The following is a 14,381-nucleotide window of genomic DNA, read 5'->3' as shown; positions in this document are numbered from 1 at the left end:
TTTGACCTCCTGTTTTAAATGGTAGCCTTGCTGGGTAGAGTAGTCTTGAATTCAGATCCTTGTTTTTCATGACCTTGATTACTTCATGCTATTCCCTTCTGGCCTGTAGTGTTTCTGTTGAGAAGTCAGCCAAGAGCCTTATAGGGTGGTTTGTTTGTAGGTAACCTGTTGCTTACCTCTTGCTGCTTTTAGGATTCTCTCTTTGTCTTTAGTTTTTGGCTTTTTAGTTACTATGTGTCTTAGTGTGGGCCTGTTTGGGTTCTTCTTACTTGTGGCTCTCTGTGCTTCTTGAACTTGAATGCCTTCTTCCTTCACCAAATTAGGGAAGTAGTTTTCTGTCACTATTTCTTCAAATATATTCTCTAACCCTTGCTCATTTTCTTCTTCTTTGGGGATTCCTATGATGCAAATATTATTCCAGTTGTCCCATAGTTCTCTTAAGCTGTCTTCCTGTTTTTTAATTGTTTTTTCCTATTGGTTTTCCGATTGGTTGATTTTTTTCTACCCTGTCTTCTATTCACTGATCTGGCTCTCACCTTCTTCTATTCTGCTGTTTAGACCTTCCAATGTGTTCTTTATTTCTGCTATGTCATTCTTCATTTCTTCTTGGTGGTTTTAAATTTCCAATTGGTTGATTTTCAATGTTTCTATGTCTTTATTCATGGTGTTGATATCCTTATTCATGCTCTTGAGCTCCCTCAAGATCATGGCTCTGAATTTTAACTCTGTTAACTTGCTTAACTGCACCTCATTTGTCTCATCTTCAGTAGAGGTCTCTTGTTCTTTCATTTGGCATTTGTTTTCTTGTTTCACCATTTTGACTATCTCAGTGGGCTTTGGAGGCTGCCAAATTTTCCCTGTGGGTGTTGGTGTTCTGCTGTTTGTGGCTCCCTCTACTGGGCTTGGATGAGTGTGGGAGGACCCACATTAAACACCACTGTCAAGTCTTACTTTCTTGGGTAGAGTTGAAAGCCCAGGAATAATTCAGTTATTCTCCAGCTTTTTTCTGGAGGCTATTAGTTCAGGTTACTTGAAGAGCCTTGGGTTCTCAGTTAAATGAAAAACTCCCTGAGGTTTTCAGGGTAAGGGGATTTTCTGAGGGTGGGGCAGATGCTGGTTGTTAATAAGCCTCAATTTGCATTTCAATGGCCAACCAGGTGGGGTTGAATCTCCGAGGGAGGGGTCTCTGCCTCTCCTCAGAGCCCTGGGAAGGAGTTAGATGGCCACCCTCCTGCGTGGCCACAACTCAGCAAAAGCTCTGAGTGCCCTTCAAATCCTGAGTGTCCCCACACAGTTCCAGTCCAGTCCGCCCTCCCCAAGGTGAGTAGCTGTGTCTTTGTTAGCGCTCTGTCCTGGCTCTGCGCTGTGTAGCCACTTGGGAGTTTAACCCAGGGGCGCTGCTCACAGCTAAGGCAGCTGCGTCCGGGAGCTCCCAGTGCCTGTCTCTTGCCTCTGCAATCCTACTTGAATTGAGTCAGTGTCCCTGGGTACATGGTCCTTGCAAGCTGCTTTTCTGTTGCTTTTTCCTGATGATTTGTCCTTATTTTAGTTGTAATTCCAGTTTGGTCTTGGGAGATGGTCTGTATAGCTTCCATTCACTCCACCACCATTTTGGTATCCTCTCAGGTTCTACATTTTAACAGAATCCCTAAATGCCTGTGTTCAAAACAGTGACTAACATGAGAACTTCAGGTTTGATGGCACTATTGCAAGATTTCCTTAAAAAGACATCAAGCCTGTTAGCAGTTAGTATTTGTCAATCGAAGCTTATCTGCCCCAACCTGTAAGGCATCTTGTGGCTATACAAAACGTGGCAGTTTCCTGAACCTGTCCCTTTTCCATTTAAATCGCAAATCCTCAATAGTCAATATCTGTTTAACACTCTATGGTATGCAGCGAGCTCCCACACCCATGACGGATGTGCTTGTGTGGGGCGTCCAAGCATGAAATGATATAAGTAGGATTGTTATACCTCCCACCACCTGAGAGGGAGGGTCAGGGGATTCAGAGAGGTAAAGTGACTTGCTCATGCCTTAGACATAAACCCCAGGTCTCCTGACTCCCAGTTAAGAACAACACACCATCCCACTGAGCAAAATCTCAGAGACCTGTGAGCTTCCTTGGGGTAGTAAGTGATTGTTTGATAATTTTATCACAAAAAGCAGAGTTGGGGAAGGATGTTGGTAGGAATGAGAAAAGGAGCATCTACTGCCATCCCCTACTATGCTAAACAAGTACATGATTTTTAAAATTATAAGAAGCGAGGTATTGATAGGAGTGGGATAGAACATCTTCGTGCATCTACGGTAGCCCTAAATCAGGCCACACAGAGAGCTTATCTTGTCAAAGCAACAAGTACCCTGCACAGTCCCTTTCTAGCAAGTCAGGTGCAGGTTTAGGGCAAGCCTTGGCACTGAACGCTACTGCATTTCCATCGAACTGTGTTGCATTAGCCATTGCCGGCTCCATGGCTGGCTACTGGGAATAGCACTGAGAATATGTGGCCCATACTGCTTCATTCATGGCTGAGCCAGGCTCAAGAGACACCTGAGTTAATACCCTCATTACTCATCTCTGGAGGAAATCCAGCCATAGCAAACACAAGGACAACGCACAGCAACAGATGCCGAACAATAACTGTATGCAAATTAGTCTTGGAAATGGATTCTGGTCCCACTGAACAGGGACTAGAGAACCAGAGAGAATGTAATGAAAATCAGGCAGCGAGCTTCAAAATCGTGGCAAGCATCACAGCACTTGCTTTCTCCTAGCTGGTTGGTTGTCATAGAAACCTGTGTTTGTAGAGTTTCTGAGTACATTAGCTCAAAGTGGATGCTTATATTATCCTATTCCAGTCTTGCTGGGGAAGTAGAATATTCGGTTATATTAAATAAACATTTGCTGAGGGCCTACTATGTGATAGACTTCAGAGGATACACAGTTGAATACGTGGCCCCTTCTTGGAACCGCCTGACTCTCAGGTGAGACCCAACAAGAAGACAGATAGCTCTAATGGAATGTGATTAGTACACTAATACAGGTGGGAACACAGAGAGCAGACAATTAATTCTTCCTGGGGATGTTAGTGACTTATGGGGTGGAGGTGACATCTGAGCAGGGCTTTTTGTGAAAGATTAGAAAGACTCTGCTAATAGAAAAATGTGATGAACATAGGGAATAGCTTGAGCAATGTCACGGAAGTGCAGCAGGTTCCGAAAGAATATGAAGTCTGATAAACAAATCCAGCTTTATGCCATAATGAGTTCTGAGAATTACAGTCAAGCATTCTTAACTCATACTTCACTACTTCCAAATGTATTGATTATCATCCTCTTAGGCTAGGTTGAAGTTATCATGGCATTGACTAAAAGAGTTTGCTAAGCAAGAAAATAAAGAAATGTATCCTGAAGGATGTTTATCTTCTTAAAGGAGAAAGAGCTGTTTTCAAGCACTTTAGAGAGACGCATTTATCATCAGAAAAGGCTTTAGAGTCAGACGAAGCCTGGGTTTGATTGTCAATCTTAATACTTAGTAAGTAAATGATTGTTGGCAAGTTAGTTTAACATTTTCAGACCCCTGTTTTTGTTTTGTTGTATGTACATTGGAGATAACAACCTTTCATTAAAAGATTAATTTTTTTTAAAAAATCAAGCACTATATTACAAGTGCTATGAAGTACCTGCCACAGAGTAGTTGCATAATGTTTTAAACTGTTCAAAAAGGAATAATAAGTTGAGTCATTTCTATACACTGGGTATTTCTCCTATGAAGCCTTGGAGGTTTTGAATAAATGTCTGATGTACAAGACCAATCAGTATAATGCCATTATAGAGCTTAAAGGGAATTTGGAAGTGATTCAAGTCAATGTCATTTGTTTACAGAGGAAACCACTGAATTATAAGATGCAATTTCTGATCTGCGGATACATAGCTGGTTAGTGGGGGAGCCGGACCCACAGCTCGGGAATCCTGATGGCATCCAGTGTTCTTGCCACAGAACCACAGCCGACTTTCCCACTGTCAGACATCATTAAGGTGGAGGCCCCAGCAAGCAAGCCTCAGGGACATGTTAGGGCAGCGGCTCTGTGCCTACCAGTAATATCACTTCTTCCACTCAGTTGGTCCAAATGATTGAAGTTTAGCTTTTCACGCAAAACTGAAGTAAATAATAAATTGTTCTACATAAATATTAACACAGAATTCATTATCTTCTCTCAAGAGGAAAGTTGCATAATTGTGTGTAATTCTTGTCTTAGCCTGGTGACATTTGTAATGTCAAAAATCATCCACAGAACAGATAAGAATGATTGACTCTAACATCTAAAAGGAAAAGGTTTGTATTTGAATTAGTTTAAGCTGTAAGTACTGTTGACAGTATTCAGACCTCTTCTACTTATAGGTATCTAAGTAACGGACGTCTATACAGAGATGGGCAGTGCCTTCAAGGGATGCCCAGCTGGGGCAGCATCCCACTCCCTCCAGCTGATGGCGCCCCCTACAGTTGGTAGGGAAACTGAGTGGACAGTACAGCAGTCTCCCCTCTGCCTTCCTATCTCCTGAGTTATCCTAAGAGATGCTGCCTCCACTTCTCCAGGCTGCTTTGCACATGGTCATGTCTCAGTGAATTCCACCTCAAGCAAAATTTTCCAGCTGGTGTATCCAGAAAACAGTTTTTCCAAAAACTTTTTGTTAATCATTAACACTCCTTTATTAATCACAGGAGTCAGTACTATTCAAAGAAATAATTAAGACAAGCATTAACTAAATAAAACAACCCTATAAAATAGATATGGTTATCTCCACTTTCAGATGAAGGTAAAGGAGTTACACCAGCTAAATAACTCATCAGGATTGCAACAGAGCGGTGTGACTTCACTCTGCAGACGTACCCAGTATGAAAATCCACCAGTCCGTAAAGGCGGGGATGACTGTTGCACAGACAATCAATACACAACCCAAGTATTCACAGACTCTTATAAAGGAAAGTCACTTACAAGTCATAGTCAGCTTTGTTGTTTTACAGGCAGGGAAACAGGCACAGAGGGGGACGTGACCCATTTGTGATCTCTTTCTTCTCAATATAACCATCTACCCTCCAGAAGTGAAGTCTCTGCTTTAGCTTAAGTCTTTGGGTGTGGTGGCTGCATATTATTGTTCCTGGGATTGAGATATCTTTACACCAATGAGCATACCTGCTTCTGCAAATAGGAGGTTGGACAGAATAGGGGTTGAGGCAGGGAAGCAGGAACATCAAAAGTTGGACTTGAATCTTAGCTCAGGATCAGTTTGGCTCTGACAGCAGCCTTGGCATGTACTGTAGTGAGAACATGTTTTCGGGTTACGGACTACCTAATATTTAAATGTTGACTTTCGATTGGTAGCAATCAGTGAAGCTGCACAACCTCGTGGAGGATCACAACAAAGTCCAGGTTACAATCACAGTAAAAGGCAAAGGTAAGTGAAATGTGTTCTGCCATCATTAGCATCCTAATGTTTCAGGGTGGAATTGGTTGTATTTATTACTACTAGCCAATGAGAAAATGGCTTTTTTGATTGAACCCAAGACAGAGGCTAAGGTGGGGCAGACAAGGCATCTGAGATGCAAAATATAAGAAGGCAAGATCATGCAAATGCTGACCTGTACCTGCAGGAACCCTGAGAGTGAGAACCTTGTTGCATTTTGTACCCTAGGTACCTCTCATGGCTCATCCTCATCCCAGCCCTGGTTCAACCATTCAGCCCTCCATAGATCACTCATGTAAATGTCACTGGGCAAGCCTTCTATGGCTTTGTCATTTTCCTAACCATTCCAAACTGATGCTGAATCATACATTTTGTTCTGTTATTTATCCAGAACACAAGCCTGAATGAGGCCTAAATGGCTGGACACCGGCATGTGTTCTTGACTTAGCCTGGAGGCTGGGAGGAATCAGGAGCTGTACCCCAGGGCAGCAGAAGCTGCCTGGAGGTTTACACCAGGTCTCATTCAAAGGACAGAGTGTGCAGCAGGGGCTCAGGTACTCAGCCAAAGAGAGTAAGCAGCAGCAACGGGGACCAATGTCCTTGACATCTCCTGTGGGCAGAGCACTGTCCCAGGCACCAAGATCGAGGTGGGGTCTTGTGGCCGAGCGAATCCTTTGCTGTGGCCCAGGAATCAATTTCCTAATCTTGGTTCCTGAGAACTTGTGATCGAGGGGAAAGGAGCTGGAGCAGGTGAGCATGCGGAGTAGTTCTTGCCAACTGGTTGACAAGAGTTTTCAGTCACTTTCATGTTTTTTTTTTAAACCTCACCCAAGGACATTTTCCATTCTTTGTTCAGATAGAGTAGGAGGGAGGGAGAGGAAGAGAGAGAGAGAAACATCAACGTGAAAGGGACACATCGAATGGCTGCCACTGGCACAACCAACCAGGGCTGGGGACAAACTGCAACCAAGATACGTGCCCTTAGTGGGACCCGAACTCGGGTCTCTCTGGACCACAGGCTGATGTTTTAACTGCTGAGCCAAACCGCCCAGGGCCAGTCACTTTAATCTTTAAGGAAAAGGTCAGCTGATCCTGAAAACTCTGCTCTTGTGTAGGTTTGCAGAAGCTGGATTCCCGTCTCTTGGTCCCTGGAGATGTCCTTATTCTTCCAGAAAAATTGTCACTGCCGTGTGATGCTGTTCTAATTGATGGAAAGTGTGTGGTGAACGAAGGCATGCTCACAGGTAGGCCGTGTCATGGAGCTGCTTTCCTGCCCACCGTCTGGGCCACGTGGTAGCCAAGCAGATCAGTGTGTACACACCTGCTCTGTCCCAGGCCCATGCTCAGGCATTGAGAGGTGGGTGAGGGAGACTCAATATGTGCACATAGGAACCATTTAACAATAAAAGCATCAGGCCATGATAAATATGAAACTAGGAAAACAAAATCTAATACAACATGTGACTCATTAATTGCCTGACGGGTGGCGTGAATCTGGTGCTTTGGGTTCCAAGGAGGGTGGGACCACTACTCGGTTTGATGTACAGTCTCTTCATAAATATGAGAATCGTTTTCTATCCAAACAAAACAACCTGCAACTACCAACTCTCACAACTAGCATCATGCAGAGGTTTTACCCAGTTCTGTTCCCCGTGGATGGAAAGCTGGGTCCCAGGTGTCCTTGGGAAGGAGACTGGGTTGAACCTTGGGGGAAAGGCAGCATGACAGTTCTGTTCTTTTGAATCAAGTATCTGGATGATCTCACCACGTAGAAAGCCGATTTTCTAGTTATGGATTAAACTGTCCTTGTTCTCATTTGTACTTTGTAAAGTCCACTTGAATTTGTGTAATTAGGAAGGCACTATTTGCAAATTATTCTTAGGCAAAAAACAAACAAACAAACAAAACCCCCCAGAACATCCCAATGAGAGGAGAAGAGATTCTACAGTAGCACAAAAATGGAAACGATTTGTCTTTTGTGCTTATAAATTGTTGCATTTTTCTGTTTCCAAATAGCTAAAGACAGGAACACACACACACACACACACACACACACACACACACAGACACCACACACACAGCTACCTTTTTAACGTCACCTAAATGTAAAGGGGGTGATTATCAATTCTTAAATTGTTCAACACAAGCAAATTTCAAATTAAAAATGGCTCTGCTTAATTTAAAATCGAGACAAGAAATTGTGATAAACACAAATATGTTCAGTGTAATTGCAAAATACCCCTTTAATGTGCTGAAATCTAACTTTCTTATAATGACAGTGATGAGGATTTGCATGCTAATCATATCCTTCATCCAGAATGTTGCCATAGTACCCAGTGCGCAAACCTCATGCCCACGAAGAACTGTCCCCCTCATTCAAAGGCAGCCACGGTGGCACATTTCCCAGCAGCCTGCCTGGGAAGAATGATGGCTTCCTTCTCTCCCTGGTGACAGAGAGCGTGGTTGTGAGAAGCCGGGTTGGGGGGCGGGGGCAGTATTTACTTACCTGGGTTTGCCTCAGGGCACCGTTCTGGTCTAAATTCTGAGGAAAATTCGGAGAGTTTCAGAGAGGTAGAAATGGTAAACGAGCCTCTTTTTCAACAAATGTGTAAAATTGACCTCAAGTGACCTAATACGGTAAGTGGCTTTTCCTTGGGTCTGTTTCTGAAAAAATACAGTCACCGGCATTAATATCTATGTGACCTAAGTACTGATAAAAGTCAATTTCAGAGACAGACACATAAAATGGAAATACTTTTTTCTCATTCATTTCTTCATAAAGCTCTAGCTACCACCGTGCTCTAAATACTGGATTATGCAGCCTACTAGATCCTTCCACTCACGCACAAACTTGTGGAACGGAGGCTGATTGAACGAACAGATTGGGGTTAAATTCCTGAAAATGGAAATGTATTCCTAGAACATCTGTCCACAATGTGACTTAGATACCACCCCCATTTGCAAAATAGACCTTTACATCTTAAGAAGTCTTTATTTACGTAAGAACAAGAACAGCAAATACTTCTAGCACCTCTCTCTCACTTCACTGTGGCATAAAACAAATTCGAGGAGGAGCTACTATATCTGCCAATTTCTAGATGAGGACATTGAAGTGAGAGAGACCAGGGCTGCTCAGCGGGTGAGGGAGAGAGTTAGCCTTGAAGGGGCGTTTGCTCCCCGACACCGGGGCGGTGGGAGTGAGGAGGAGGTTCTAAGATGCGTGAAGCTGTGCTGTCATCGTGCGGCATGTCCCTTTCCTCTCGGTCGGGACTCATCCACAGCACATGGCCGTCGTCAGCTCTCCGTCCTCATTATCTCCTTAGCCTCAACTATGCAAGAAGCTTCACTTTATTTTATAGCCACATTTAATTTTCATTTTGGCCTCAAATGTTGCCATTCTCAGAAGTGCGCAGTGTGAAGTACCTGGTATAAATCAGACCGTTGCCGCCATCGGTTTGAGGTCCTCCAGATCCTAGTCTGGCTGCCTGACGTCGTGCAAGGCATCTGGGGGGCTGTGGTCTAGGGCAGCCCTTCTTGCTGGTGCCCCCACTTCCCTCTGGGATTAGGAAATGGTTCAGGCCGAGCTGCCTGGAAGAGGAGGCAGACCCAGGTGTCTTTGGCTCTCAGTTTCCACAGACATCTAGAATGTGTTCATACCCTGCTTTGGTGCAGGCCCCTTCTCTCGGGGACACACGCTCTCTAAGATTACTTTGGATTTTCTTTCAACTGCCCGTGCAGGGATTTTTACTTATCTGGACAAGTAGTAGAAGAAAGGCATGGTGAACAGGAAAGCTTCGTTCTTACTCTCAGATAGTCTCTCAAATTCATGATCAAACTGACATGTGACTCTTGAAACCCAAAAGCTAGTTATCAACTCCTCGGTCCTTTTTTTCTCTGTCTCCTGAGGCAATGATCCCTTTTAGGATCTAGCTCCTCACAAAGTGGTCAAGAGGCAAAAAGGAATACCATGGGGGAAATTCTATCAAAATTTTGAAATTTTCTCTTGGGACAATAGCTAATTTTTCTTAGTTTTTATATGTATTAGGCACTGTGCCAACATTTTTACATACGCTATTTTATTCAATCCATATCTCTATGAAGGTGGGAGAATCTAAGGCCCAGAGAGGGTAAGTAATTTGCCTAAGGTCACACAGCTTAAAAGTGGCAGAGCTGAGATTTGAATTCATTTGTTTATTTGTTCATTCATTCATTCTACAAATTTTTCATTAGTCCTTACGTGGAGCAGACACTTTACCAGATGCTGGGGACAGAGCAATGAACAAGGCAGACACGATTTCTGTCCTCATGGAGCTGCTTTATAGTGGGAGACTGAAAACATGGAAATAAGTAAATGACATAAGTTTCCAGCAGTTGTAAGTTCTATGAAAAAAATAAAACACTTAAACCCAGGCATTTTGACCTCAGGACCTATGCTTATAATTACTGCCTCCTCATTCTCTTAGGGATAATTGTGGTGAGAGGGGTAGTAGTCACTCTGCCACAACCCCCTTCCTTCTCCCTAACTTATTAGAACTACTGGTTTATTTGAAATATATGTGTGATGCGAATTGGACACCAGGGAATTTCCCTCAGTGGTTAGTTCACATTTATATTCTGTCAGACAAGCTTCTCGTCAGTTGGCAGGTCAGATCTTTTCCTCTCTTCTTTTCCGCCTTTGCTCCTCTCACTCCCCTTCCCTTTCCTTTCGTTTGTTCTTTTGCTTATCCATTAACTCTATAAAGGTTCCGAAATGCCTACTATGTGTCAGGCACTGTGTGTGTGCTGAAGTCACCAAGACAAATGAGGAATAGTCCCTGTTCTCAAACGGTGCATAGTCTAATGGTCCCAGGAATATAAATAAGCAAGGACGCGGCATTTCTAACACTGTCACCATGCAGAGGCATCTGGCTCACCAGGGACAAGGGAGAGAAGCTCCCTTTCACAGCAGCCGGGACCTCCAGGTTCTAGATGCCAACTGAACAGTTGATGGTGAGCGTAACTTCCTTCTGAAACCCTCTCTAGTCTGCTTAGACCTCCATACTTTTGTAGGAGGATCCATTCTTTCTCGGGATTTCAAGAAAGTCCAAGCACAAGAGTCTTTATTAACTTGTGACTAGGGTAAAAGAGACTTGAAAATCATCTCTGTGTAAAGCATCCGATTCGAACCTTATCTCTGGAACACCATATCCAGTGACTTCCATCTCTGGTGCTTGAACAGCCCGTTTCTGATACTGTCAGCTGTGTGTGTGGAAATTACTCATTAATATTAGTCTAATTATAAATTGTGGATTAATATTCTGTGATCCAAAGGCAGAAAAACATTCATAATTCTGTGAGGATCAGACTTTGCAAAGGTTGATTTAAAAACAAGGTGGTGCAGCAATTTGGAGATTTGTCAAGAGATTCTATCCTTTATACAAAGCCGTTTAGAATGCAGCCGACAAACCCACACGATGGATGGATAGCATAATTGTTCTAAAGATAGTGCTTGAATAAAGGGATTTCCTGAAGAATATTCAAGACCAATAATAGAAATTTTATAGCTTCTTGCACCTTAGGATGTATACAATGTACCATGGTAGAAAACTAGTTTTGAAAAACCAATGATAAAAAACCCAAACCTGCGTGATTGTTTTTACCAATCCAGACATTCAGGGGAAAAAAAAAAAAAATATATATATATATATATATATACACACACACACATATATACATATATATATATATATCTCCTAATATATATTAGGAGGGAAAATGAGGAATATAAAAAGTTATACATGCCTAAGTCCTTGCCCCAGTTATTACCTAGAAGAAGAGATAGAACCTAAATGTATAATACAATCAATATAATAGTATTTTCAAATTAGAAATAAGACATGCTTTATTGCTAATTAAACATTTAGCAAAAGACTGATGGAATTTAAATTCACTCTAGTGCTTTTAAAATCTGGGAGCCAGGAAGCATTATTATCATTTTTATTTTGCCTCTGAAATGTATCTTTTTTGAACTGTATCTTAAATATCCCACCTTACAGCCGTCAGAGAAAGGAGGAAGGGCGCTGCAGAGAATGGGAGTCCCTGCTCAGAGGACGTGCAAGTGGCCTGGGGCAGCTGGAGTTCGGGTAGGAAGTGGCAGCAGGTGTCGTTCAGGTTGCGGTGGCTTTGACCATCTAGCAAGAGAGTCTGAAGTTTGTTAAAAACGGCAATGGGAAAGCCTAAGGAGTTTTCAGAAAAAAAATGAGATGGTAAAGGGTCTTTGATAAGCTTCATTCGGAAGTGGTGTGGGATGACTAAAGGGATGGGGCTGGATAGGAGAGCCCGGTTAAGAGGTGTGCGATAATAGAAGATATTTATGTATGTATGTGTACACACACACTCACACACACAATTTATATATATTAATATATTCTGTAAATTTATACATATATAACTATATATGTAAGTAAATTAAATACATATATAAACTATATATAAATGTATAACTATATATGTTATTTACATATCCCTGGTTCCTGGCACAAAGCTCCTAAAGCCCTTGTGATAATTTCCTAAGTGCTAAGAGCACTAGGATCATCGTTTTTCTAATGGGGTGACTCTGGGTGGGCTCCTGGATGGACCAGAGAGACCAAGTGCAATTAGAAGCTTGGAATTTTCAGCCCTCCCCCCATCTTCCAGAGAAGGGAGACGGGCTGCAGATGGAGTTGAAGGTTGATCATGCCTACGTGAGGAAACCTCCATACAGTCCCAGTGGTACAGGGTTCAGAGAGCTTCCAAGTGGGTGAACACATCCACTTGTAGGAGGGCAGAATGTACCCCAATTCCTGCACTAGGGACCCTCCCAAACCTCACCCTATGTATCTCTTCATCTGCCTGTTCATCTGTATCCTTTATCATATTCTTTAACATGCTGGTAAATGTAAGTAAGTGCTTGCCTGAGTTCTTTGAGCCACTTGTCAAATTAATCAAAACTGAGGAGGAATGTAGTGGGAACCTCAGATTTATTGGTCAGAAGCCCAGGTGACGACATGGATTTGCACTTGGCATCCGAAGTGACGTGGGAGCAGTCATGTGGGACTGAGCCCTTAACCTGTGGGATCTGATGCTATCTCTAGGCAGACAGCGTCAGAATTGAGTTACACTGCAGGAAAATCAGCTGGTGTCACAGAACTGCTCGTGTAGCGTCCGAAGTGGTGTGAGTATGGCAGTGGTGTGAGAGTAAAGGAGAAACATAGGAGGAAGGACTGGAGGCTTTTTTTTTTTTTTTTTTTTTAACTCGGGAAGTCAAGGCAGACTGTGGTTGAGAACCTATTAATAAAAAAAAAATGTATTAGGTCCACTGTAGCTTCAGATCATCCAGAGAATGTGTTTGCACTTCAAGGAGCTAAACAAGTCTCAGCTAATCCATTGTTAATGCAACCACCAGGGTCCGACAGCAGTTGCCAGGGAAGTCACTGGGACCTACATGCAAGAGTCCGAGAATGACTCGGCGAGGCCCACTCACAGGGGATGCGTCCATGAGAGAGTAGAGCAGAGTACGGGGAGAGGAGGGATTAAAGATGATTTGGGGATTGTAAAGCTGTGACTTAGCAAAAGTGGTACCATAAAGGAACAGGAAGCCAGGAAGAAGTTTAAGGATGAAAGCGTTGATATGGGCTTTATATATGCTGAGCTGGAGAAGCTAGTGGGATGTCCAGGTTGGGAGGAACAGCCCATAATTGGGAATATACAGAACAAGAGCCCAGGAGGGAGGCAGGATGCAGATAGACATACCTACTTCAGCGCTAATCCATGGGATGGGAGGGGGAAGGCATCTAGAAAGAGACAAGAGAAGGCCCTGCCTTGTTATATTGGTTTCTATCTTTCATTTCCAGCTCTAAAAAGACAATGAAAAATATTTTACAGATTTTATGAAGGCGTCGTCTCTCACTCATCTCCATACGTCCAGAACTGCTTACCTCTACCCTCCCGATCCTTGTCCTGAACATCCTCAACTACCCCGCCCAGGGCACGCCACGCTCTTCTCTCACTTCATCCAAGAACACCTTTCTCTCCTTGATCTGGTTAGACTTACTGTCCTTGAAATGGTCATTTCTTACTTGTCCAGAAAATCTTTCCTGATCCTCAGTTTAGGTGAGATCTTCAGATCACCTAGTACTACTATCTAAATATTTACCTTATTGCATTTTAATTATTCACCGCTACTTACTTGCCTGGTCCCTGAGCTTTATGAGGGCAGGATTTCTGTCTGTCGTGTTCATCATTCTATTCCCTGCACTGAGAGAAGCGCACAGAGCAAGCACTTAGAATAGATTCTGAATGAATGGAAGAATGGGCAGATATATGGGTGAATGAAGAGCAATAATAACTATACACATGCTTTTTAGCTCTTTTATTGCCTAGAATAGTGTTGGGCTTAAACAACAGTGGGGAGGGGGGATAATTGTGACAACTCTTTTTTACTAAAATGGTCTTTTTTTTCCTTTAATTTTTAAAATTTAATTAATTTATTTTTGTTATAGATATCCCCCCCCCATTGACACCCTCCTCTTGTTCCCGCTCCTCCCCCCAGCACTGTTGTCTATGTCCATTGGTTACGCTTACATGCACAAGTTCTTTGGTTTATCTCTCCCCTCCCCCTGCCCTCCCTCCTCTGAAGTTTGTCAGTTTGAACCCTACTTCTATGTCTCTGAGTCAATTTTGTTCATCACCTTTCTTTATATTCTACAAATAAGTGTGATCATGTGATACTTGTCTTTCTCTGACTGGTTTATTTCATTTAAAAAAATTTAACAACAAACCATGCAGCCAAGTGTGGGAAAGATAGGCAGATTTTAAATAAACATTTGAAATATAATTGTACATCCCACACCTTGCATCACCAGTGTCCCTAAGAACAGTCATCTGACTCAATGGATGGAC

General features: G+C 42.8%; 1 protein-coding gene across 1 annotated transcript in view; it reads left to right on the top strand.

Moving 5' to 3' along the window:
- ATP13A5 (ATPase 13A5) overlaps positions 1-14,381 on the top strand; it is a 108,778-nt gene that overhangs the window by 34,650 nt on the left and 59,747 nt on the right. Inside the window, exons 8-9 of the mRNA XM_036243240.1 lie at positions 5,381-5,453; positions 6,578-6,706. Of these exons, the coding sequence (XP_036099133.1) occupies positions 5,381-5,453; positions 6,578-6,706 (202 nt within the window). The remainder of the gene's footprint in view (positions 1-5,380; positions 5,454-6,577; positions 6,707-14,381) is intronic.

The sequence above is a fragment of the Molossus molossus genome, unplaced genomic scaffold, assembly GCF_014108415.1.
Source record: "Molossus molossus isolate mMolMol1 unplaced genomic scaffold, mMolMol1.p scaffold_m16_p_5, whole genome shotgun sequence".
Taxonomy (NCBI): domain Eukaryota; kingdom Metazoa; phylum Chordata; class Mammalia; order Chiroptera; family Molossidae; genus Molossus; species Molossus molossus.
This window is presented reverse-complemented; position numbering and strand designations above follow the sequence as displayed.